The sequence below is a fragment of the Lynx canadensis genome, chromosome E2, assembly GCF_007474595.2.
Source record: "Lynx canadensis isolate LIC74 chromosome E2, mLynCan4.pri.v2, whole genome shotgun sequence".
In the NCBI taxonomy this organism is placed as follows: domain Eukaryota; kingdom Metazoa; phylum Chordata; class Mammalia; order Carnivora; family Felidae; genus Lynx; species Lynx canadensis.
This window is the reverse complement of record NC_044317.1, coordinates 27,728,244-27,750,275: the sequence shown is the minus strand read 5'-3', so window position 1 is coordinate 27,750,275 and position 22,032 is coordinate 27,728,244. Positions and strand designations below refer to the sequence as shown.

The 22,032-nt window shown below is 52.5% G+C and overlaps 1 protein-coding gene across 13 annotated transcripts in view; it reads left to right on the top strand.

Moving 5' to 3' along the window:
- NLRC5 (NLR family CARD domain containing 5) overlaps positions 1 to 22,032 on the top strand; it is an 88,909-nt gene that overhangs the window by 54,011 nt on the left and 12,866 nt on the right. For 10 of the 13 annotated variants that reach the window (XM_030297114.1, XM_030297118.1, XM_030297117.1 and 7 more), the window contains 14 exons: positions 855 to 899; positions 1,860 to 1,949; positions 2,876 to 2,959; positions 6,969 to 7,052; positions 9,416 to 9,505; positions 9,693 to 9,755; positions 12,238 to 12,324; positions 13,953 to 14,036; positions 14,685 to 14,774; positions 15,097 to 15,162; positions 16,778 to 16,861; positions 16,942 to 17,025; positions 20,815 to 20,901; positions 21,397 to 21,474. In XM_030297114.1, coding sequence (XP_030152974.1) covers positions 855 to 899; positions 1,860 to 1,949; positions 2,876 to 2,959; positions 6,969 to 7,052; positions 9,416 to 9,505; positions 9,693 to 9,755; positions 12,238 to 12,324; positions 13,953 to 14,036; positions 14,685 to 14,774; positions 15,097 to 15,162; positions 16,778 to 16,861; positions 16,942 to 17,025; positions 20,815 to 20,901; positions 21,397 to 21,474 — 1,116 coding nt within the window. The remainder of the gene's footprint in view (positions 1 to 854; positions 900 to 1,859; positions 1,950 to 2,875; positions 2,960 to 6,968; positions 7,053 to 9,415; positions 9,506 to 9,692; positions 9,756 to 12,237; positions 12,325 to 13,952; positions 14,037 to 14,684; positions 14,775 to 15,096; positions 15,163 to 16,777; positions 16,862 to 16,941; positions 17,026 to 20,814; positions 20,902 to 21,396; positions 21,475 to 22,032) is intronic. The other 3 variants (XM_036064234.1, XM_036064233.1, XM_030297115.1) reach the window with 1 other exon arrangement.

Below are 22,032 nucleotides of genomic sequence, written 5' to 3'. Positions count from 1 at the left end.
CCGGATGAATGAATGTTGCCCTGGGACTCTCACATCTCTCCAAATTTGCCATGGGACACAATCCATCAGCTCTCCCTTGCTCACTCTCTGGATTATCCTGGGAGACTTTTTTTTTTTATTTTTTTTATTTATTTTTTTTTTTTAAATTTTTTTTTTCAACGTTTATTTATTTTTGGGACAGAGAGAGACAGAGCATGAACGGGGGAGGGGCAGAGAGAGAGGGAGACACAGAATCGGAAACAGGCTCCAGGCTCCGAGCCATCAGCCCAGAGCCTGACGCGGGGCTCGAACTCACGGACCGCGAGATTGTGACCTGGCTGAAGTCGGACGCCTAACCGACTGCGCCACCCAGGCGCCCCTATCCTGGGAGACTTTTACGGAAACTGGGAGCTCCCTGGTGGCCATTGAGCACTCACTCATGGGGTCTCTGGAGCTGTTGAAAATATAGGAGGGAAGTCACCCAGCCAGGCCGTGCAGAGGAGCCGTGGTTTCAGTGAGGTCTGCCCAGTCCTCCCCTTTCCCCTTCCAAGAGCGGGAGGTGTGAGCACAGACAGATCAGGTGCAAATCCAGGCTCACCACTTACATGCTGTGCAGATTTGAGCACGTCGCTGAGCCTCTCCATACCTGTTCCCTCATCTGTCAAAGAGAGGTAAGAATCCCTCCTTACCTCACAGTGGCACTGTGAGAATAAAAGGGAGTCATGTCAGTGGTGCACCTTGGATGTGCCCTAATCAGTGTAGTTATGCTTAGTATATGTATCGTTGTATTTGCTGAGAAAGTGGACCGCTCTCCAGGCGCTCCTTGACCAGGCCATCTGGTCTCAGTCAGACTGATGCCTCCTCTCTCTCTGCAGCTCTGAGAGCCAGCACGTCGTCCTGAGAGGTGACAGAAGAGGCAGGTGAGGAGGGAGAGCTCCGGGGGTAGTGTGGGCTCCCCTCTCCCCCTGGTCCCCATTTCCTCCGGGTGCCCCCCACCCCAGCCCCATGCCTTTAGCCCTAGAGTAACCCGCACAGGTGTGGCACCACTTCTGCACATGTACCCTTCTGTCAGTAGGTTTGTGGTCATCGGCCGCTGAGGTCTCTCTTGGAAGGAAGCAGTGCAGTTGGGGAGGGAGGCCACGGTGGCGGTGTTCCAGCCCAGAGCAGGCGTTGGCTCAGGGCTGCCGAGGGGGAGGGAGGGCAGCGAGGCTTCGTCCCTGGAGACATTTGGCAGATTTCTGCAGACTTCTGACCTTGTGTGAGTATGGCATTTGAGAAGCCAAGAACCGTTGGTGCTCGACAAAGTCTCCCCACCTTTGCAGTAGACAAGGAACGACAGTTGGTTCTGCGCAGATATTTCTGGCTGCCCCCTAGTGGGGCCGGGCACCCTGGGCTCTTGTGGGAGGTTGGCAAGCCCCGGGGCGGCCTGATGTGGGCCCAGCAGCTGGGCAGAAGGTGTTCCCAGCTAAGATGTCAGGGGAAAGCATTGCCACACCAGCTGGGCCATCTGAAGCTAGAGTGGCCCAAGGCCTGGGTGGTCGTACGTCCTGGGCCCAGGTCTCCGTTTCTGGGGACTCTGGGTTCTTGAAGCCTAAAGAATGGAGGCACAGGAAGGTGAAGTCCGTGAATGCCGCACTGGTGATCAGAGAGAGGAGGGGCTCCCTCCTGGCTCCCCCTGACCTAGTCAGGTGCTGCCACCTGGACCATGTGTAAGCTGCTGGCTTTTCTCAGTCTGGTCTCCCTTTCATGGGCCTCAGTTTCCCCATCTGTGCAGTGAGGGCCTTGGTTGTCCCTAGGCCCCCTGCAGCCCTGACTTCTGAGTCTTTCTTCCAATGTGCACGATTTGAACTTCCCTCTCAAAACGGTCTCCCCACCCCAAGGGATCAGTTGGCTGGTGGACCTTTGCCAGAGTTCCCAGCGGGAGCCCGGTTCTCCGCGTTTGATCAGCGCTGCATCCCCAGGAGCGTCTGGTACTGTCTTACCCACTTCTTATTTGGGGGTAACCATGATAGGGGTGAAGGGTCGGGGAGTGAGGAAAGGCTAAAGGGAGCTAGGGCTGGGGGAGAGGGAGTTTGAGGGAAGAGAAAGAGGGCCAGTGTGAAGGCTGGTGAGGGGGGCTGCTGGGCCCAGGCTTCTCCCTTGAGAAAAGACACCACATTGTTGTTTTCTCAGAAGACTTACCAGCTCTGCCTCGGGAGGCTGTGTGACCATGGCTGGGCCCCTCCTCTCTCTGGGCCTTGCTTTCCTCACCTAGGAAGAGAGCCACCTCAGCTGGGGCCCAAACAGGGTTATCCAGCGGAAGAGTGGGGAGGGGTGTCCCAGGCAGATGGGTCAACTTGGGCAAAAGCCCTGAGGAGGGAAAGCTTGGTTCTTGGGAAGCATGTCAGTGTGGCCGGGACATATACAGGGCAAGTGGAGGCGAGCGAAGGCAAGTGAGGCCATGGAAAAGGCCTTTTGCTTTTAGCATAAGAGTAATAGGGAGCCACAGGGGACTTAAGCTCCTGAGAGGCATGGTCAGATTTGCATTTAAGAGATAAGATACTGGCACTGGCAGGTGGAGAAGGATTACATGGAGGCCAGAGGGGAGTTCGAGGGTGTTAAAGTGGTCTAGGCAAGTGACAGTGGTGGCCTGGACTCAGGCAAGAGCAGTGGCAGTGGGGAGGCCTTGGAACTGGGCAAGGGCAGCTAGGCACTTGGGGTCCTTTGCTGTCACTGTCTGAGTGGTGGGGATCGGGCTATAGGGGACACTTGGAGTGCGGAGCATGCCCTGAAAGGGAAGGGTCCTGCAGCCTAGAGGTGGAGGAGGAGGGGCAGAGGGAGAAGGGGAGGGCCCTGGGGCTGCAGAAGGGCCCTGGGTCCTCTCTGACGCCCTGCCCCGCCCACTGCTCCCTTTCAGCCTCCGGCAGTGTCTGCTGGAGCCCCTGAGCCTCACCCACCTCTGTGAGACTCTGGAGAAGTGCCCGGGGCCTCTGGAAGTCAAGTAAGTAAGGAGGACGCAGCCCTAGAGGACACCATGTGGGCATCTGCCCCATGGGTGGGGGTGGGGGTATCCTGGCTAGAGGTGAGTCCTTGCTGGTCCCTTCCCACCAGACCCTGTAGTCCTGCCCGCCCCTGACCTATTGGTGGAAGGCTCCTTGTGTCCCACAGGGCACCTTGCCCCTCCTCCTGGGAGAGGCCGCTTCCCTTTCCCCATCTGCTCAACCCCGGGCTCCCGGGAGCCCCGATCTTCTCCCTCCATCCCTGGAGCCCTGACCACCCCCTGGGCTGCCTCCATGGCTAAAGCAGATCACCTCTGAAGGCCCCTCCTCCGGGCCTCCCTCTCCCGGTTAGCAGCTCACCCACCCCAGAACACTGGGGTCTGTGACCAGAGACTGGACCTTAGAATCAAAGGAGTCCCGGCCCAGCCACCTCCAGGCTGGGTGACTTTGGGCAAATGGCTCTAACTCCCTGTGCCTCAGCTTTGTCATCTGCAGAGATGCTCGGCCTTTCCTTTGGTCCTCATCGTTGTCATCTTCTGACAGTAATTACCTTAAAGTAAATCCAAGACAAGCCTGCCTCACCTAAATACGCCCCTCTCCTCATCTAGTCAGTGCTGTCCTTTGTCCCCGGGACCCTCCACTCCTCATCCGTGTGCATGTTCCGTTTTTACCTATCTGCGGTCACAGACCCACTGCATTCGACAGCTTCACTGACATGATTCTCCCACTCACTACGGTCTCTGTTCCCACTTTCCCACCCCCATCTCTGACCCTTGCAGCAGGCTCATCCATGTTCATCACCTGGTATCCGTCTTTCCATGCCTTTCTCCGTGTGCAAATGCTTATGGACACAGAACAAGGGGGTTTTGACATTGTTAACCGACACAGGATCTTACCGTGTAACGTCTCTGCGACGAGCTTCTGTCTCGTGACAGTACATCGTGGCTTTCCTGGAATATGGAGCCAGTAAACTTTTTAAAAAAAATTTTTTTTAATGTTTATTTATTTCTGAGAGAGAGATAGAGCATGAGTGGGGGAGGGGCAGAGAGAGAGGGAGACACAGAATCTGAAGCAGGCTCCAGGCTCTGAGTGGTCAGTTTGACACAGGGCTCAAACTCACGAACCGTGAGATTATGACCTGAACCGAAGTCGGTCACTCAACCGACTGAGCCGCCCAGGCGCCCCGCCAGTAAACATTTTAATAAACCATTTATTTTAGAATAGCTTAAGACTTGATTTCCAGAAGAGTTGCAAAGCTGGTCCAGAGAATTCCTCCACCCACTGCCCCTACTGTTTATATCACTTGTCATGGTACATTTGTCACAACTGAGAAATCAACTTTGCTACAGGACTATTAACTGCACCCCAGGCTTGATTGGGATGTCACCAGTTTTCTACGAAGGCCCTTTCTCTGATCCAGAATCCTGTCCAAGATCCCACAATGCAGTTAGTCAATGTCCTTAGTCTATCTGGTCTGTGACAGTTTCTTAGTCTTCATTTTTCATGACTTTGACAGCCTTGAGGAGTACTGGTGACATGGTTTGTGAAACGCCCCTCAATTTGCTTTTGTCTGATGTTTTTCTCACGGATGAACTGGGGTTATGGGTTTGGGGGGAAGAAGACCACAGAAGTGAAGCATCCTTCTCGTCGCGTCTCAGAGGTGCATGCTATGGACTTGACTTAGCACTGTTGATGTTGACCTTGACCGCCTGGCCGAGATACCATTTGTCTGATTTCCCTACTGTGAAGTTACTTTTTTATTAAACACACACACACACACACACACACACACACACACACACACACTTCTGTAATGGGGACTTTCAAACATATATAAAAATAGAATGAATAAGGGACACCTGGGTGGCTCAGTTGTTAAGTATCTGACTTCGGCTCAGGTCATGATCTCACAGTTTGACAGTTTGAGCCCTGTATCGGGTAAGTTCCCTCCCTGCTTTTGGTGAGCCCTGCTTCTCTTTGTCTCTCCAGCCACCTCCTCTGCCCCTCATGGGATTCTCTCTCTCCCTCCCTCCCTCCCTCTCTCTCTCTCTCTCTCTCTCTCCCCACCCCCCCTCTGCCCCTCACTCACTAGCGCCCTCTCTCTCTCTCAAAAAAAAAAAGTAGAGCGAATATTGTAGTGGGCCCTCAGTCCCTTCCACCTGCCTCAATAATTATCACGTCACGGCCCCAACACACATGTGCACACAGACGTTATTTTGAAGCGATTCCCAGACACCTTACGACTGCATCTGTAGTTATTTCAGTATGCGAAACTGAAAAGTGAGTACTCTTTATTTTTTTGTATAACCACAAAACCATTATCAGACCTGAAATATTAACATTACTATATGACATATTAAAATCATGGAGTAGCCCATGAATTTTTAATCATCCTGATTGTTTCTAATGCGTTTTTATGTAACATTTGTATATCTGTACCTTTTATTTTTTACACTTACGCCTTTTAATATTAACCCTCCACAGTTTGGATATGCCACAGGTGATTCAACCACCCCTCTCTAGAGTCTAGACAGACATCCAGGCTGCTGCTGGTGGTGTTTTTTATAGCACTGCGGCCAGTACTGCAAAAAGCACCCTTCCGTCATTTCACTGTTAAGCACCTGCTGTATACCAGGCACCGGACCAGGCCCTGGAGGGAGCAAAGTGTGGCTGGACATCACTGCCTGCTGAGGCTCACTCGCCATAGTGGGAGACAATGTAAACTATCTCAGGCAGTGGTCTGAGCACAGATGAGGGTCTAAGCACCCCCCCCCCCCGCCCCAAGCTGTGGCTGGAAAAATGAGATTATAGCATGAAAGCGCTTTGCCAGCTGTAGAGTGCTGGGACCACGTATGAGAATATTGTTATCAAGGTCCTTAATGCCGAACTCCAGCAATTTGGATGCCAGGGAAGGTGATGGGTTCCGGCCCCCTCCCCAGATTCTACCACCTTACGTCTACTTTGTGAACATTTCAGTATTCCACGTGAGGTGTTGCGATGGGTAACGTTTCTATTGCCTAAAAAAAAAAGTGTGTAAAGTCCACATTGGCCCAACCAGAAGCCACAACACCATGTATTTGGGGCCTGGTGAGAAACCATGTGTGGGGGGGGGGGGGGGGGGGGTTGCGGATGGACCCGCCTTTTGTGAAGACCCCCTATTCTGCCAATGCTTGGAGCCCTTGGCCCCATCCTGGGACAGAGGGTGTAGAGGTGCCTGGACCCTGGCAGAGGTTCGGCCCTGAGGCTCCAGCTCCAGAATCAGAGGCTGCCTCTCCCACGGTAGCTCCCAACCAGCAAATAATGCAGCAGCTTGGGCCAGGCCCCTGGAGGGCCCAGTGAGAGGAAAAAGCGGTCTGCAGGGCACAAAGGAACAGGGACAGAGGAGAGAAGGGACAGACATAGACCTGGGGGGGCTATGTAAATCCCAGGGTGCTTAGACACCCTGCTTGCCCGAGTCCTGTAGCCAGAGCAGACCCCGAAGGGTGGGCATCTAGCATTTCCCCTAAGCGGACCTGGTGGCGACAAATTATCCTGACAATGATCAGCTGTTCGGTCCGATTTTGACAGACAGAGACCCAGGCATCTCAGATCCTTTGCCGACGTGCTGCAGGCCTGACCTTCCACCATTACTTTACCACGGGTTAAGGGGGCATTCTCTTCTTAACACGTGTCTTCCGCCGAGCACCGATCTTCATGGCCCTCGAAATAATAATCCCTCTAGTCCACAACATGTGGGAGAAAGCGTTAGAGCTCCATGGAAATTCACGATGCACGGCAGCATATTCAAACTCTGAGACGTCCTGCAGCAAAGGAAACTATTGAATTTGGCTTAACCAGCATTTTCCAAAACTTCTGTGACTTTCCTTTTCCTCCCGCCTCAGTGATACCTCAAGGGCCCAGCGTTTGGAGGGAGCGCGTTGGGGAACCCCTCTCCAGAAGGCTCTGGCTGTGAGGGAGTGCTCCTAGCTTTCCCCACAGCTCCCCACCTCATTCAGATGCTTTGTTTCACAGGTTGTCCTGTGAGGTCCTGAGTGACCAGAGCCTGGAGACCCTGCTGAACCACTTGCCCCGGCTCCCCCAGCTAAGCCTGCTGCAGTAAGACTGGTTTCCCCGTTGCCCTGGCCTGGCCTGAGGTGCTTGGGTTTCAAAGCCATCCCCCTCCTTGCCTGCCGCTCCTTCTCTTGGGCTCTTTCATTTTATCTGCCACAACCGGGAGCTCGTCACTAATACCCTGCTAACCTTGGTGGGGCGGGGGAGTTATTTGACCACTCTGGGCCTGCCGTTCCTCATCTGGTAAATGGGACTAATATTCCCCGACCCCTCCTGCAGGGTCGGGACTCAAACAAGACGCCTTCTTCTACAGGCGCCTTGAAGAACGGAAAGTCTGTGACAAACGGGCTCTTGTATGTCTCGCCCACAAAAAGGTCACCAACTCCTAGGAAGGGACTTCACAGATGTGGGTTGTATATATGTCACCCACCCATGTTTAAAGGTCACCATCTAACTCCGTAAAAGGGTAACTTAAGCAGCATTCTCGAAAGTATTTAAAACTCCACTTTCTAATTTTGGCTCAGACTGGTTAGAATTTAAAAAGGATTTACTTTAAATACTCTTCTAGCAGGGGGGAAGGCAGCTGCAGCTGAGATGGAAAAATACAACAGGAAATTAAATCATACCATTAATAACAGCAACATAAGTACTAACGCCAAGGCTCTCTGGGATGCCTGAGACGGCTCGCTTCACATCCAGGATCTTGCTTATCCCCGAGTCCTGTAGGGACGGGAAGGAGGAGACGTGTGACATTCCAGAGGCGGCTCAACCCACGGCACCCACAATGGGAAGGGCTCCTTTGGACACAAAAAGTGGCAGGCTGACATGAACAGGTGGGAGACTCCGGACCAGAGAGAGACCTCTCCATGTCCAAGTCACACAGCATCGGCCCCAGCTCTCATCCGTCTTTGGAATGAGGTGGCCAGCCTGTCCCTCACCGGGGCTCACGCTTTGTATTACTCAATCCATAGTGGGCCAGGCACTGTTTGGAGGGCTGGAGACACAGCAAAGAGGGGGAAAGAAAGGCTAGGTCCTTGTCTTTTTGGAGCTTGCTTACCTTGTAGTAGAGGGAGCTGGACAATAAGCAAGTAAAAGCACTTAACACAAATTCAGACAATGATGAGCTATTTTTCTAGGTAACGTGGCCAAGAGTGTCTGCAACGGTGAGGGTGGTCAGGGAATACCTCTAAGAAGGGATGCTAAGGTTAGGCCTGAAGGACAAAAGGGACTGTTCGGGCTTGTGAAGAGAAGGGAACAGCATTCCAAGTAGAGGGAAGAGCACATGTGAGACCCTGAGGCAAGATTAAGCTTGGTGGGCTCAAGGATCAGCCAGAAGGGCAATGCGGCCAGCACCCTGGGGCAGGCAGGGAGAGTTGCCAGACGGGAGGTAGAGGGAGGGACCTGGACCGGTCAACACAGGGCCTGGGAACCACGGGGAGGAGCTTGGGGGTTTGTGTCCAAGGGGGCTCGAAAGGCAGAGGAATGATGTGTGTTTTCAAAAGTTCAGTCTGGCTGCTGGGTTGAGAAGGGGTTAGAGGACAAGAGTGGAAGTGAGAGCAGGGAAGAGGCTGCACAGGGTCGGAGATGGTGCGGGCTGGGGATTGGGGGCCAGGGCAGAAGTAGGCAGATCCAGGGTAGAACTTGAGAATGGAACAGACGCGACAAGCTGATAGAGAGTTTGTGGGGCAAGGGAAATGGAAGCACCAAGGATGCCTCTGAGGGCAAGATGGAGCCATCTCACTTTCTGGAAGGCAGGGGTTCACAGCCAGGGGTGATTTTGCCCATCAGGAATATATGGCAACGGAGATATTTCCGTTGGTCATGGCAGAGGGAGGCGGGCGGTGAGAGGGGGAGCTACGAATGGTGTTTAGCGAATAGAGGTCTGGGATGCTGCTAAACACCCCACGGGACAGCCCCCAACACCAACAAATTATCTAGCCCGAAATCACTGAGAAACGACTCGAAGGGCCTAGTGCCTCCCACTCCCTGTCAGCAGGACTGGCCTGTTTGGTCCATGCTTGAGGGAAGAAACAATATAATAAGAAAACAAGCCTGGGTGTCGTGCCAGGCAGTGCACAAGCTTGATAGGATGAGGCCCTCACGACACCCTAGAAGAAGGTCTATGATAGTCCTTTTTTCTAGGGAAGGAAGCTGATGCTTAGAGAGGTTAAGTGATGCGTCCAAGGACACACAGACGATAAGCAGAACTGGGGCTCAAACCCAAGTCTCCTTGACTCTAAGCTCCTATTTGTCCCTCTTGAGGCCCTGCCTTCTTCCTTATCGCCTTGCTGGCCCGCCAGCCCTCCCCATCCTTTTTTTCTCTTTCCCCTCCAGCCCATCCAGGTTCCTTGTCCGCTCTTGCTTGGCTCCTACTTGCTCACATATGGTCCCACTCCTTTCCTTCCCAGGCTGAGTGAGACAAGGCTGTCCCCAAGGAGCCCCCTCCTGCTGGCCGACCTCTTCAGCCTGTGCCCGCAGGTTCAGAAGGTGGATCTCAGGTGGGCATTGCCCTAGGACAACTGGGTCTCGTCTTGGAGGGTTGTGCCTAGGGTCTGGTAGGTGTGTGGGGGTTGGATGGAGACAGTAAAAGCCAAGTCAGAGGCTTGGCTTCTGAAGGAAGCCTGCCCCAGGAGGCCCCCTGAGGCTGTAGCCAAGGGTGGCTGACTCAGGTGCTGTCCGTTCCAGGTCCCTGTATCACACAACCCTGCACTTCAGGTCTAGCGAGGAGCAGAAAGGCGAGTTCTGTGGGTAAGTCCCTGGAATTGTGCCCTGGCAGCCGGTAGGTATTGGGGACGAGAAGACCTGCCTCCTGGATGCCCAGAACTGGATACAGATTGCCAGCTGTAGAGCATCCCCTTGAAAGGCCCCTGCAAGGAGGCTTGTTTCCTCTGACATAGAGAGGCAGAGGGCCAGAGAGGACCAAGCTTTATCAAAGGCAAATAAGGAGTACCTGTCAGACTACACCAGAGCTCAGGGGCCTGGTCCAAGGAAAAGTACTTCCTAACCTGCCCACCAGGCTTTAAATCGCAGCTCCACAGGGCCTGGTGCCATGGGCAAGCTCCTTAACCTCTGTGATGCCCAGCTTCCGCAGCTGCAAAGGAACTGCCAGGATGTTTGCAAGGATTAACTGAGACAGTGTGTAAAGCGTGAAGCGCTTACAGATGCGAGTGTCCTTCCCCTGCTGACTCCTGGACCAGTGCTCTGTGGTTGCCTGGGTAAGAGGGAGGAGGTGCTGCACCGGAGGCAGGATGACGAGGCAAGAGGACAGCCTTCAAGTGCAGAAATCATGTTTCTGGTAGCTGATGCCACTGGCTCACCGAGAGATCTTGGACCGGACCCTTCTCCTGTGGGTCCCAGCCTCCCCACTCGTGAAGTGACAATAAATAGAAGAATCAAGATACGTTGAATATCTGCAGGGTGCCATTCTATAGCCTTTTGCACATTACTGCCCTGTAAGCCTCACAGCTGTGGTCAGTTGGCAGTAGGGGGCAGTCGGGATTCGAACCCGAGAAGGTCTGCAGTGCTCCTAGCCCAGCGATGGACAGATTTTTCCTGTAAAAAGTTAAGACTGTAAAGACTTTGGGTTTCTGCAGGCCACACAATCTCTGCGACAGCTACTTGACCCTGCCTTTGTAGCTTGAAAGCAGCGGAGACCATATGTAAACCAGGGCACATGCCTGCGTGCCAGAAAACTCCTCTATCGTTTACAGACCCTGAGACTTGCATCTCGTGTATTTTGTGTCAGGAAATATTCTTCTTTTGGTTTTTTTACTCAACGATTTGCAAACGGAAACATTATTCTTAGCTTGCAAGACGCAGGTGGCCTTGGGCCGTAGTTTTCCATGTCCTGATCTAGCCCAACACGACCCTGACTTCTAGAATGCCTTGATAGCTTCTAAGTCAGCGGTTTCCAAAATGTAGAACAGAGACAGGATGGGATGGTTTTCTAGGGGGCGGGGCAGCTAGCAGAGTAGTTCATCATCACTGAGCCCCTCAATGAGGTCACTATTCCCTTTTTGACTCTCGATGTGATTAAGGCCAAGAGGAAGTCGAGCTTGGGCAGTGGCCTGACTCTAATGCTTGCTGAGCCCCCTTTTTAATAAGAAGAGAGAGAGAGAGCCCTCGTCCAGGAAATTCTGGCTCAAATTTAATGATGCTATTTTGCTCTCATTTCATGCATTCTTGTGCTTATGGTCTGTTTGTGGCACCACGTGTAATGTTTCCATTTGAGTGAATGATAACAGGGTTTCCTTTTATAATAAATGCGTCTAGTCAAAAGAATGAGCTGATTTAAAAATCGGAAGTGAATAATACTATAATAAGGAATTTAGGAACAGGGAAAAGATCATGAAGGGCAGGACCAGTGATAAAAATTTGAGATATTGATTTTAGGTACTTTCTCGTTTTAAGATGCTTCCTCCTTTTCTTTTTTTTTCTTTCTTTTTTTTTTTTTTTTTTAAGTTGCTGGCTGGTTACAGATCCTTCATTTACCTTTTTGTGTAGTCTCATTATTTATTTATTCATTTTTTAACTAAAGTATAGTTGACCTACAGTGTTGTATTAGTTTCAGGTGTACAACCTAGGGATTCAATGACTCTGTACATTAGGCAGTCCTCCCCGTGATAAGTACGGTCACCATCTGTCACCATACAACATTACTAACTATATTCCCTATGCCGTACTTTTCATCCTCTTGACTTATTTATTCTTATTTATTTCAATAACTGGGAGTTTGTACCTCTGAGTTCTCTTCACCTTAATTCCAATATCAAAGGCAAGAGCAGACGTCCCCCCCCACACACTTCTCCTCTACCCCCCACTTCTCCTCCGCCCCACCCTGCACATCTGGTCATTAACAGGACCCCAAGAGCTGTAGTTCTCCAACTTGAGGTTGAATCAGAGCCACCGGGAGATCCTTGCCTCTACAATTTCTGGTTCAGTGGGTCTGGGCTGGTTTCCTAGAATTTGCATCTGGACAAGTTCCCAAGTGTTGCGGGTGTGGTTGGTCAGGGACCAAGCTCCGACAGCCACCTCCCCAGAGGGAGCCTGTGGGCGCCAGGTGAGCTCTGCTGTGAGCCAGGCGGAAGTGGTGGATGATGGACAGTTCCAGAGAATCCAACCTTGGGTGAGGCCCCGTGGGAACTCAGAGGCCACACCCAGGATGAGTCAGGGCAGAGCAGATGTGAGCGGCTCAGTGCCCCCCTCCTCAGGCTTGCTCCCCCTCCTCCAGCAGGTTCATGGACTGTGCCCTCAGTCAGGAGCATGTGGAGCCGCTGTGTTGGTTGCTGAGCAAATGCGAGGACCTCAACCAGCTGGAGTAAGTGGGGGGTGGGGGAGGAGGGAGAGGAGCATGGGAGCACGTGCCTGGGTGGCAATAAAACTGTGTGTGTGTGTGTGTGTGTGTGTGTGTGTGTGTGTGTGTGTTCATGCACTCAACACCTCTCAGGGCCAGCTATCAGGGATGCCTGGGACACATCCTGGGTCATGTTCATAAAATTTCCCTGTACCCATTTATCTCTTCCACCGCCTACTCTTGCCATGGTGGAGCTAGTTCAGCTTGCGCCCCTTGATCTAATTTGGGGAGCTCTTCAGAACAGGGCAGTAAGAGCCCCTTGGCCTCATGATGATAAGACATTGGAGTTCTGCTGGCAGATGGGAACCAAAACGAAGGATCCTTTGGTCTGCCTGGCAAGTGGTTAAAGGTACCAGATGGCTCAGCCTGAGGAGGGTCCGGGAGCCAGCTGGGGTGAGGCCTCATGGGCCCTTATATTGTTGAGAGGTGGCACCTGTATGACCTGTCTTGGGTGCCCAAGTAGCACAACCCCCAGATGGGTAGAAAAATTAAAATCGGTAACACCTCCTGAGCACTTTCTCCACTGTGCTAAGTGCTTTACATATTCCTTTTACCCTCCCCAAACCCTAGGTGCTATTGTCCCCTATTTTATAGATGAGAGAACTGAGGTTCAGGGAGGATTTAAGGACTTGCCAAGGTCACATAGCTAGGATGATGCAGTCTTTGCTCACAACTGCTAAGCGTCCAGCTTAGGACCAGTGGGACATAAAGAGAGCTAAAAGCACGTGTGCGCGCGCGCGCACATACACACACACACACACACACACACACACACACACTTTAAATTCCTATTGTGATGTGGCCAAGAGAAATGGGGCTGGTGGAAATCACATATTAGGTAAATCAGCAGTACAGCTTTGAGTTTTCCTGTTTTTCATTGTAGAGGGAAATTTTTCCAATTGTAAAGATTACTTTATCAAGTGGCTTTATGAGACACACCGAGTTTTAATTTTTAAAGTCTCCGAAAAAGACAAGCCTCAAAAGAGTCATCATCAGGGACAAAATGAGTTCAAAGATGCAAGACAAGAATCAGATATTCCAGGCCTGCTGATCATACTGTTCCTGCAACCGTAGCTAAAACCATAGGAGGCTTCAGTGAGGGCAAATAAAGTATTCAAGTGCAATTTCTGATATTACATTCCCGAATTAAAAGAAGAACTCTCCTGGGTAAACGCGGCCTCCAAACATCTTTCTTTTTCCTGAATTTACTCTTGTGCAAAAGTTGTGTTTCTCAACTGATGTGGGCCAAGGGCACAGTAAAGGCAAGTTCGTTTTTCTCTAACTCCGGGGAGCCTGCTGGAGGCCCGGGGGCCCCAGTAGGTGAGGTGACCCCAGCCTGCGGTGCTGGTCAGGGGGCGGTAGTGGACAGTGCAGGAGCTGTTGTGTGCTGGGCGATTGTGCAGGGGGTGCCAGAGATGATGGTGCGATGGAGGTGGGCATGGTGCTGTCCCGCCACAGCGACAGCATGATGGTGACCTTGGCACGGAAGCAGTCCTGTGTGGGTTGGGTAGCAGTGATAGTAACCGTGAAGAGAAAGGCCCCGGCCGAGGGGGCGCATCTGACCACCACCAACTTCTTCCTGACTCTCGCAGCCTCTCTGCAAACCTGCTGGGTGATGACGGGCTCCAGTGCCTACTAGAATGTCTGCCTCAGTTGCCCATCTCCGCTTCTCTTGAGTAAGTGATGAGCAGCCTGGGGGACAGCCCCATACCCGCCCCTCTCTCCCTCATTGCCCACCATAGGCAGAGCCCCCACCAGGCATCCAGGAGAAGCTGTAACTAAAGCGTGGTGACCCAAGCTGACTTTGGGACAGGGAAGTGACAGTTTGTCTCTAACCAGCTGATGCAGGACACCAGCTGTCCTGGCTCTGGTCCGTCCTGTCCCTGCAGCTCCCCTTGACTAACTCTACGGGACACAGATTTGGAGATGTTCCCACAGCAGGGAGGGCCCCTAGGAAGTCACCCACACTCTCAGCCGATATCCCAGTGACTCACAGAGTGGTGGCCAGACACAGCAGATCGCTAGGCAGCTGAGCTGGGCTCTGGGTTTCCCTGAGCCCCTGGGGCTGGAGCTGCCGGCCTGGCCTCATCAGTCCTGTCTCAGACCACAAGGACCCTGTGTCAGCCCCAACTCCTGAGGACTCGGGGCCCGGTGTCTGACCCGCCAGGGATAGTGCCCCTCTGGCCTCTCTCTGGACCTCAGAGTCTGCATCTGGACATTGAGGACTCTCCTCCCAGAGATGACAGCTGGAAGAGAGGAGACAGGGGGGCTGGGCAGGGATGCCCTGAGGTGCGCCCCCATCCTGAGCCTCATTCCTCTTCCAGTCTGAGTCACAACAGCATCTCCGTGGAAGGTGCTCTGTGCCTGGTGAAGACTCTCCCCTCCTGCCCACGTGTCCGGGAGGCCTCCGTGAAGTAAGAGATTGGTGCCACTTGCTGATGGGGGGAGAAGCAAAGGTCCCACGCTTAGCAGCCCTCTGTCTGACTTGGGGCAACTTGTGCCCCTTTCAGCGTTCACTGAATGGGGGATCATAGTTTCCATCCTCTGAGGCCTGCGTGACATAGGGACCAGGGAGGTCACAGGATGGAGAAGGCCGGGCTTCAGTGTCCCTCACAGAGTGGGTTGGGGGTCTCCTCTGGTCTGCCTTCCCCCTGCGGGCCCAGCCCCCTTCCCTGGTGTACCCCCTGGTGTCTGGGTCTCGGGATGCTGGGCCTCCCCACACCCTTCTCTCTGCAGCCTGGGCTCTGAGCAAAGCTTCTGGATCCACTTCTCCCGACAGGAGGAGGCTGGGAAGACATTACGGTAATTCCTGGTCTGGGGTGAGGATACAGGGGAGGGAATGGGGAAGAAGAGGCTGACCCCGTGGCAGCCTCCGTGCCTCCTTCTCTGGGCCCTTTCCTCCATCAGACACCCAGCGTCATGCTCACGGCTTGGGTTTGCCTCCCCCAGATCTGCCCCCAGGCCCCCCACACCTCCAGTCCTTGCGGCCAGGCCTTCGCGTTGTATTTGCGCCTCTTAGCCACGTCTTAAGTCTGGAAGCTTCTGAGTATCGTGGTTAAGAGCTCAGACTCTGGAGCCACCTGAGGGTAAATCCCAGCCAGGTGACCTTGAACAAGTGACTTAACCTCTCTGTTTCAGTCCCTCATCTGTAAGATGGGAATAATAGTAAGACAGACCCTTGGGGTTATTATGAGGATTAAATGAGTTGATAAGCGTAAAGTGCTCGGGAAGGGCCTGGCGCCTGGCCCGCGAGTGCCGTATCAGTTGTTATTACCCACCAGTAGCCTTGGGCTCACTCCCTCTCGGCCTCACCACCACTCTCTTGGGTCACTTCCCCTATGTCTTTCTTCAGCTGTGATCATGGCCTCTGAACCGGTCCACGGCCTCTGGCCAGGCCTCCCCCAATCCATTCACTTCCCAGCAGCCAGAGGGATCTCCCAGCACACGTCGGACTGTGCCCTTTCCATCGTGCCAAGCCCTTTGGTGGCTCCCAGTGTTCCCAGAATAGGTTTCAAGTTGTTCAGCTTGGCCTTTTCCTCAGTCTGATCTAGCTGCCACTTCCTACTGTGTTCCTCCTCGCCCCCCAATATCACACACATATACACCACACACACACACACACACACACACACACACACACACACACACACACACAGCACACATGCACCCACACATTCAGCCCACGGGACCTTCACTCCTTGTTCAGAGCACACATGGCCCGCTGAAGCTTCCTTCCCACAGGGCACTCAGCCTGACACTCTCTTCCCTGTGGTTTCTGAGATAAAGTTCCCCCTGTCCTTTAACGTGCAGCTGATGTCAGCCTCTCGTGGAAGCCTCATTGTTGTCCCTTGGGAGTGAACTGCCCTGGGCCACCCAGGGCCAGAGTGCCAGGAGGGTGGGGCCCCGGCCAGAGTCCCAGGCCTCCTCCCTCCAAGGGAGCCCGGAGTAAAGCCATACTGGGGAGTAGGGCTGCGGCGGTAGGTAGGCTTGGGGTCCGGAGTCAGGCTGACCCGGACTGCAACCCAATTCTGCCCTCACCGCTCACCAGCTGTGCGCCCCGGGTTAGTTGGTTTCTCTGCCGGTAAACGATGTGCTTGGAATTCTGCGAGATACTGCACGTAAGGCGAGCTCACCCGGTGTACCCAGAGGCGGGCACACGGCTTGGCATATAGTCAGGGCTCAATGAGTGACACTCCTGACCCCTTCTTGGCGGGGTCGGGGTGGGGGTGGTGATCTTTCCCAGGAGACGGGAAGCTCCCAGAGCAAGAACTGCCCCTTTGGCCCGTTCTGAGGCCTGGCTTCCAGGCCTTTGCACTCAGGGTGGGGCTCCCCATAGACCCTGGGGCAGACAGGAGGAAGCAGGACAACAGCTCCCACAGGCCTCACCTGGGCTCTGCCCCTTCCCCTCTGCCCTCAGGCTGAGCCAGTGCAGTTTCAGGCCAGAGCATGTGCCCAGACTGGCCACCGGCCTGAACCAGGCCCTGAAGCCTACAGCGCTCACGTGAGTGACCCGGCACAAGGGAGGTGAAGGGACAGGGACTCCCTGTGAGAGCCACCCCAGTAATGGACCTCTGTCCCCAGGCTGACCCAGTGCTGCCTGGGCCTGAAGCAGCTGACTGTTCTCCTGAGTCTGGTGAGGTGGCCCATGGGACTGTTCAATCTCAGGTATTGTCTTCCTCTGTGGCCCTGGGAGGGGGCTGTGGCGTGAATGGGGTCAGGGTGGCTACTGGAGGATGGGCCCCCCAGGATTGTGGCCCAGCCATTTCCTGCACCCAAACCCCACCACTTGGATCCTGACAGTGGTCCCAGAAACCCCCTTAGCACACAGAGAAGCCGCTCTCCTTGAGGTGGGGCCTATGCTTCGAAACATAAGAAAAAAAGGAAACCCCCAAGGACACCCGGCTGAGGTCAAAAATAATATATAACAGGGTGCCGGCGTGGCTCGGTTAGGCATCCGATTTCGGCTCAGGTCACGATCTCGTGGTCGAGGCCCCGCGTGGGGCTCTGTGCTGACAGCTCGGAGCCTGGAGCCTGCTTCGGATTCTGAGTCTCCCTCTCTCTCTGCCCCTCCCCTGCTCGCACTCGTTCTCTCTCTCCCAAAAATAAATAAACATTAAAAATTTTTAAAATAATAATATATAACAAATACCATGTGTGCATGTTTGCTATGATCATTTTAAAACTTTCAGAAAAGCATTGAAGATACTAAAAAGTAGACTAATTTTGAAGACCCATGTTCTTATCACCTGGGTTTGACAGATGTTCAGGGTTCTCTATATTTGTTTCATATCTTAATTTTCTTTTTCTGGCTACAGTGTTTCCAAATAAGCCATAGATCCCATAAAATATTACTCCTGGGGCGCCTGGGTGGCTCAGTCGGTTAAGCGTCCAACTTCAGCTCAGGTCACGATCTCGCGGTCCGTGAGTTTGAGCCCCGCGACAGGCTCTGGGCTGATGGCTCAGAGCCTGGAGCCTGTTTCCGATTCTGTGTCTCCCTCTCTCTCTGCCCCTCCCCCGTTCATGCTCTGTCTCTCTCTGTCCCAAAAATAAATAAACGTTAAAAAAAAATTTAAAAAAAATATTACTCCTAAATATTTCACCATGGATCTTTAAATATGAGGACATTTTGTACATAATCACGGTTGAATTAGGACACCCAGGAAAGTCAGTGGCAGTTCCTAGTGTCGTGATTACCCAATCCGGTCTGAAAATTCCCATTGTCCCCAAATGGGGCAGCTGGCTCGTTGGACCCAGGATCCAGGCAAGGTCCGTGTTGGCATGGGGGGGCTCTTAGGACTCTTAATCTGTATCCGCTTCCCCACTTTCCTCTTTTATGCCGGTGACCTGTGGACAAAACCGGCCGTGTGCTATAGACTCCCTTGCCGGCTCTGTGACGTCACTGTTTGTTCCTCTAAATCCCTGACTTTCCTGGAATGGAAGTTACATCAGAAGAGGCTCCGTGAGATTCAGCTGCATTTTTGTGTCCAAAAAACTTCCTTCGTGGCCAGTGCTGTGCACCTCTCAGCACAGCCAGTGATGAGGCGTGTGAGTCTGGTTGTTCCCCGAAATAACATCCTTGTTTAATTACGGTACAATACGCATAACGTGAAATTTACCATCTTAACCATTTTTAAGGGTACAGTTCAGGAGTGTTAAGTACGTTCACGTTGTTGTTCAACCCCACCTCTTTGGTTGAAAAACTGCAATTTCATGCCCCTTGAACAAATCCCCATTTCCCCCGTCCCCAGCCCCTGGCAACTACCATTCTACCTTCTGAATCTATGGATTTGACTGCTCTCTAGGTCCCTCCTATAAGTGGAATTGTACAGTATTTATCTTTTTTGTGACTGGCTGATTTCACTCAGCACAGGATCCTCAGGGTTCATCCATGTTGTAGCACATGTCAGACTTTCCTTCCTTTTATTTTATTTAAAAAATTTTGTTAATGTTTATTTTTGAGGGAGAGAGAGAGAGAGAGAGAGAGAGACAGCATGAGTGGGGGTGGGGGCCAGAGAGAGAGGGAGACGCAGAATCCGAAGCAGGCTCCAGACCCTGAGCCGTCAGCACAGAGCCCGACGCGGGGCTCGAACTCGCGAACCGCGAGATCGTGACCTGAGCTGAAGTAGGACTCTCAACTGACAGAGCCACCCAGGCTCCCCATTAATTTCCTTCCTTTAAAAGGCTGGCTGGGGGCGCCTGGGTGGCGCAGTCGGTTAAGCATCCGACTTCAGCCAGGTCACGATCTCGCGGTCCGTGAGTTCGAGCCCCGCGTCGGGCTCTGGGCTGATGGCTCAGAGCCTGGAGCCTGTTTCCGATTCTGTGTCTCCCTCTCTCTCTGCCCCTCGCCCATTCATGCTCTGTCTCTCTCTGTCCCAAAAATAAATAAATGTTGAAAAAAAAAATTTTTTTTAAAAATAAAAGGCTGGCTGAGGGGCGCCTGGGTGGCGCAGTCGGTTAAGCGTCCGACTTCAGCCAGGTCACGATCTCGCGGTCCATGAGTTCGAGCCCCGCGTCAGGCTCTGGGCTGATGGCTCAGAGCCTGGAGCCTGTTTCCGATTCTGTGTCTCCGTCTCTCTCTGCCCCTCCCCCGTTCATGCTCTGTCTCTCTCTGTCCCCAAAAAATAAATAAACGTTCAAAAAAAAAAAAATATTAAAAGGCTGGCTGACGTTCCATTGTAGGGACGCACCACATCTTGTTTATCTATCCATTCATCCGTCCGTGGACACTTGGGCTGTTCCACCCTTTGGCCACAGTGACTGTGGCCAATACAGTGACTGTGTTAGTCACTGTGAACATGAGTGTACAAATCTCTCTTTGTATCTCTGCTTTCAATTCTTTTGGGTATATACCCAGAATTCCTGGAGCACCCAAAATAATGCTTTAAATGAAAACTTTCCGTTCCCTAAAAATAACACATACTCGTAGAGATTTGTGGAAAATCCAGATGAACATAAGAAAATAGTACTTTGAAAAAAAAATTCAACATAACTTCAAAAGCAGAAATATTTTAAACAACTTTTTTTTTCTGCTTCTAAATTAGTGCATGCACATTGTAGAAAGTCTGGAAAATATTGGAAACTAAGGAAAAAGGGGAAAAACCATTTGTGAGAATTCTACCGTCTAAACAACCAGCCTTAGCATTTAATGTATTTTTCTTGTATCTCTGTCTCTCTGTTTCTCTCCATGTTTTCTTCCCTCTCATATTTTTCCTTGTTAAATTTTTTTCTTAAATGTTTATTTATTTTGGGGTGCCTGGGTGGCTCAGTCGGTTGAGCATCCAACTTCGGGTCAGGTCATGATCTCACAGTTCGTGAGTTCGATCCCCACATCGGGCTCTGTGCTGACAGCTCAGAGCCTGGAGCCTGCTTCAGAGTCTGTGTCCCCCGCCCCCTCTCTCTCTGCCCCACCCCTGCTTGTGCTCTGTCTCTCTCTGTCTTTCAAAAAAAATGAATAAACATAAAAAAATGTTTTTAATGTTTATTTGTTTTTGAGAGAGACAGAGACAGAGACAAAGATAGAATCAGAAGCAGGCTCCAGGCTCTGAGCTGTCAGCACAGAACCCGACGTTGGTCTCGAATTCATGAACCCCGAGATCGTGACCTGAGCCGAAGTCAGATGCTTAACCAACTGAGCCACCCAGGCACCCCTTCTTTTTTTTAAATACAAATTGGGATGTTTTATATACAATTTTATTTCCTTATCTTTGCCACATAATGCTATATAGGCCTTTCCTTAAGTCTAAAGCTATTGTTTAAAAAAGAATATTTTCTGTTAGGATTGTTACAGTAACTGTCGGAACAAGGATGATGTTAATTTCCTGTTTTATGTTTGTGCGTGGTTGTGTAATTTCATAGTTTTTAAATAAGTCAAACCAAAAAGCCTCCTTGGCCCTCCTCCCACGCCCTCCCCTGCTCAGCCTGGGGGACCTTCATCTCCTTCTGCTTCTGTGACAGGGTGGAGGAACCATGGGTAGGCAAAGCCGGGGTCCTCGCCCTGCTGGAAGTTTGCACCCAGGCCTCAGGCAACATCACGGAAATCAGGTGAGTCGAGGGAGGAGGCTGCTCTGAATGTTTCATCTTTTCAAGACTGTTGGGACCATCCGTACCCTAGACATTGGTCTCTTGGCCTGTGGGCTAACAGCTCTGTCACTAGCAAATTCTCTGGATCCCCAAGATGGCAGGGGCTACACACACGTGTCGTGACTTATGCAGTAATGAGGCCACCGTGCCAGAAAGAGGAAGGCAGCCGCGGATGCAAAGAGCTGTTGGATCGCGGGGGTGCACGGCCAGGAGGCCGTGCCGCTTGCCTGGTAGCGGCCCCTGGATGACAGTAACGTGCAGTGTGGCTCTATGACCGGAGGCCACAGAGATGACACAGGGCAGCTAAGAGCAGAGGCTGTGGGGTCCCGCTGCCCCGAGTCTGGTCCCTACCGGGTCTGGGAGCTTAGAGTCAGTCGATTGGCAGCCTCAGTCCGGAGCTCAGCCTCCATGGGAGACAGCTGCAGCCCTCACACTGGCTACCCCTTCCCTCCTCAGCATTGCCAAGGCCCAGCAGCAACTCTGTCTCCAGCTGGAGTTTCCCCGCCAGGAGAACCCAGAGGCCGTGGCCCTCAGGTGGGACCTAGTACCGGGGCCCCCAGACCAGTAGCCGGCGGTGGGGTAGGGGTGGGGGCACCTGCTGCTTCTGATCAATATTTCTCATGCGTCGCTCAGAGTCCTTTGATGTCCAAAGTGTCTAGGTGGCCAGTGAAAGCCGGCCCAACCTGCCTCTCCATGCTCTCCATCCCCACCCCAGATCTTAGTCTCAGCTCTAGTCACCCCCACCATCTTTCACTTCCGCCAACACCACCTTGCTCCCTTTGACCTCAGGGCCTTTGCACAGGCTGTTCCTGGACCAGAATGCTCTCTCTCCCCCTACCCTCTTCCTTCTGATTCACCTGGCTACCCGCCCCCGCACCCCATTCTCCAGGTCTAAGCTTAAACACCACTGCTTCAGGAAGGCCCCTCTGAACCCCCAGAAAGAATCAGGTTCTCCCGTGATCCGCTCCTACAGATGCTTGGATTCACAGCACCCCGAATCCATGCAGCACATTTTGGAAACTAAAACATCACCCCTTTTAGGTGAATGCACAGCCTTGCATGTGTACATTCTGGGAAATAGATCATAGCTGG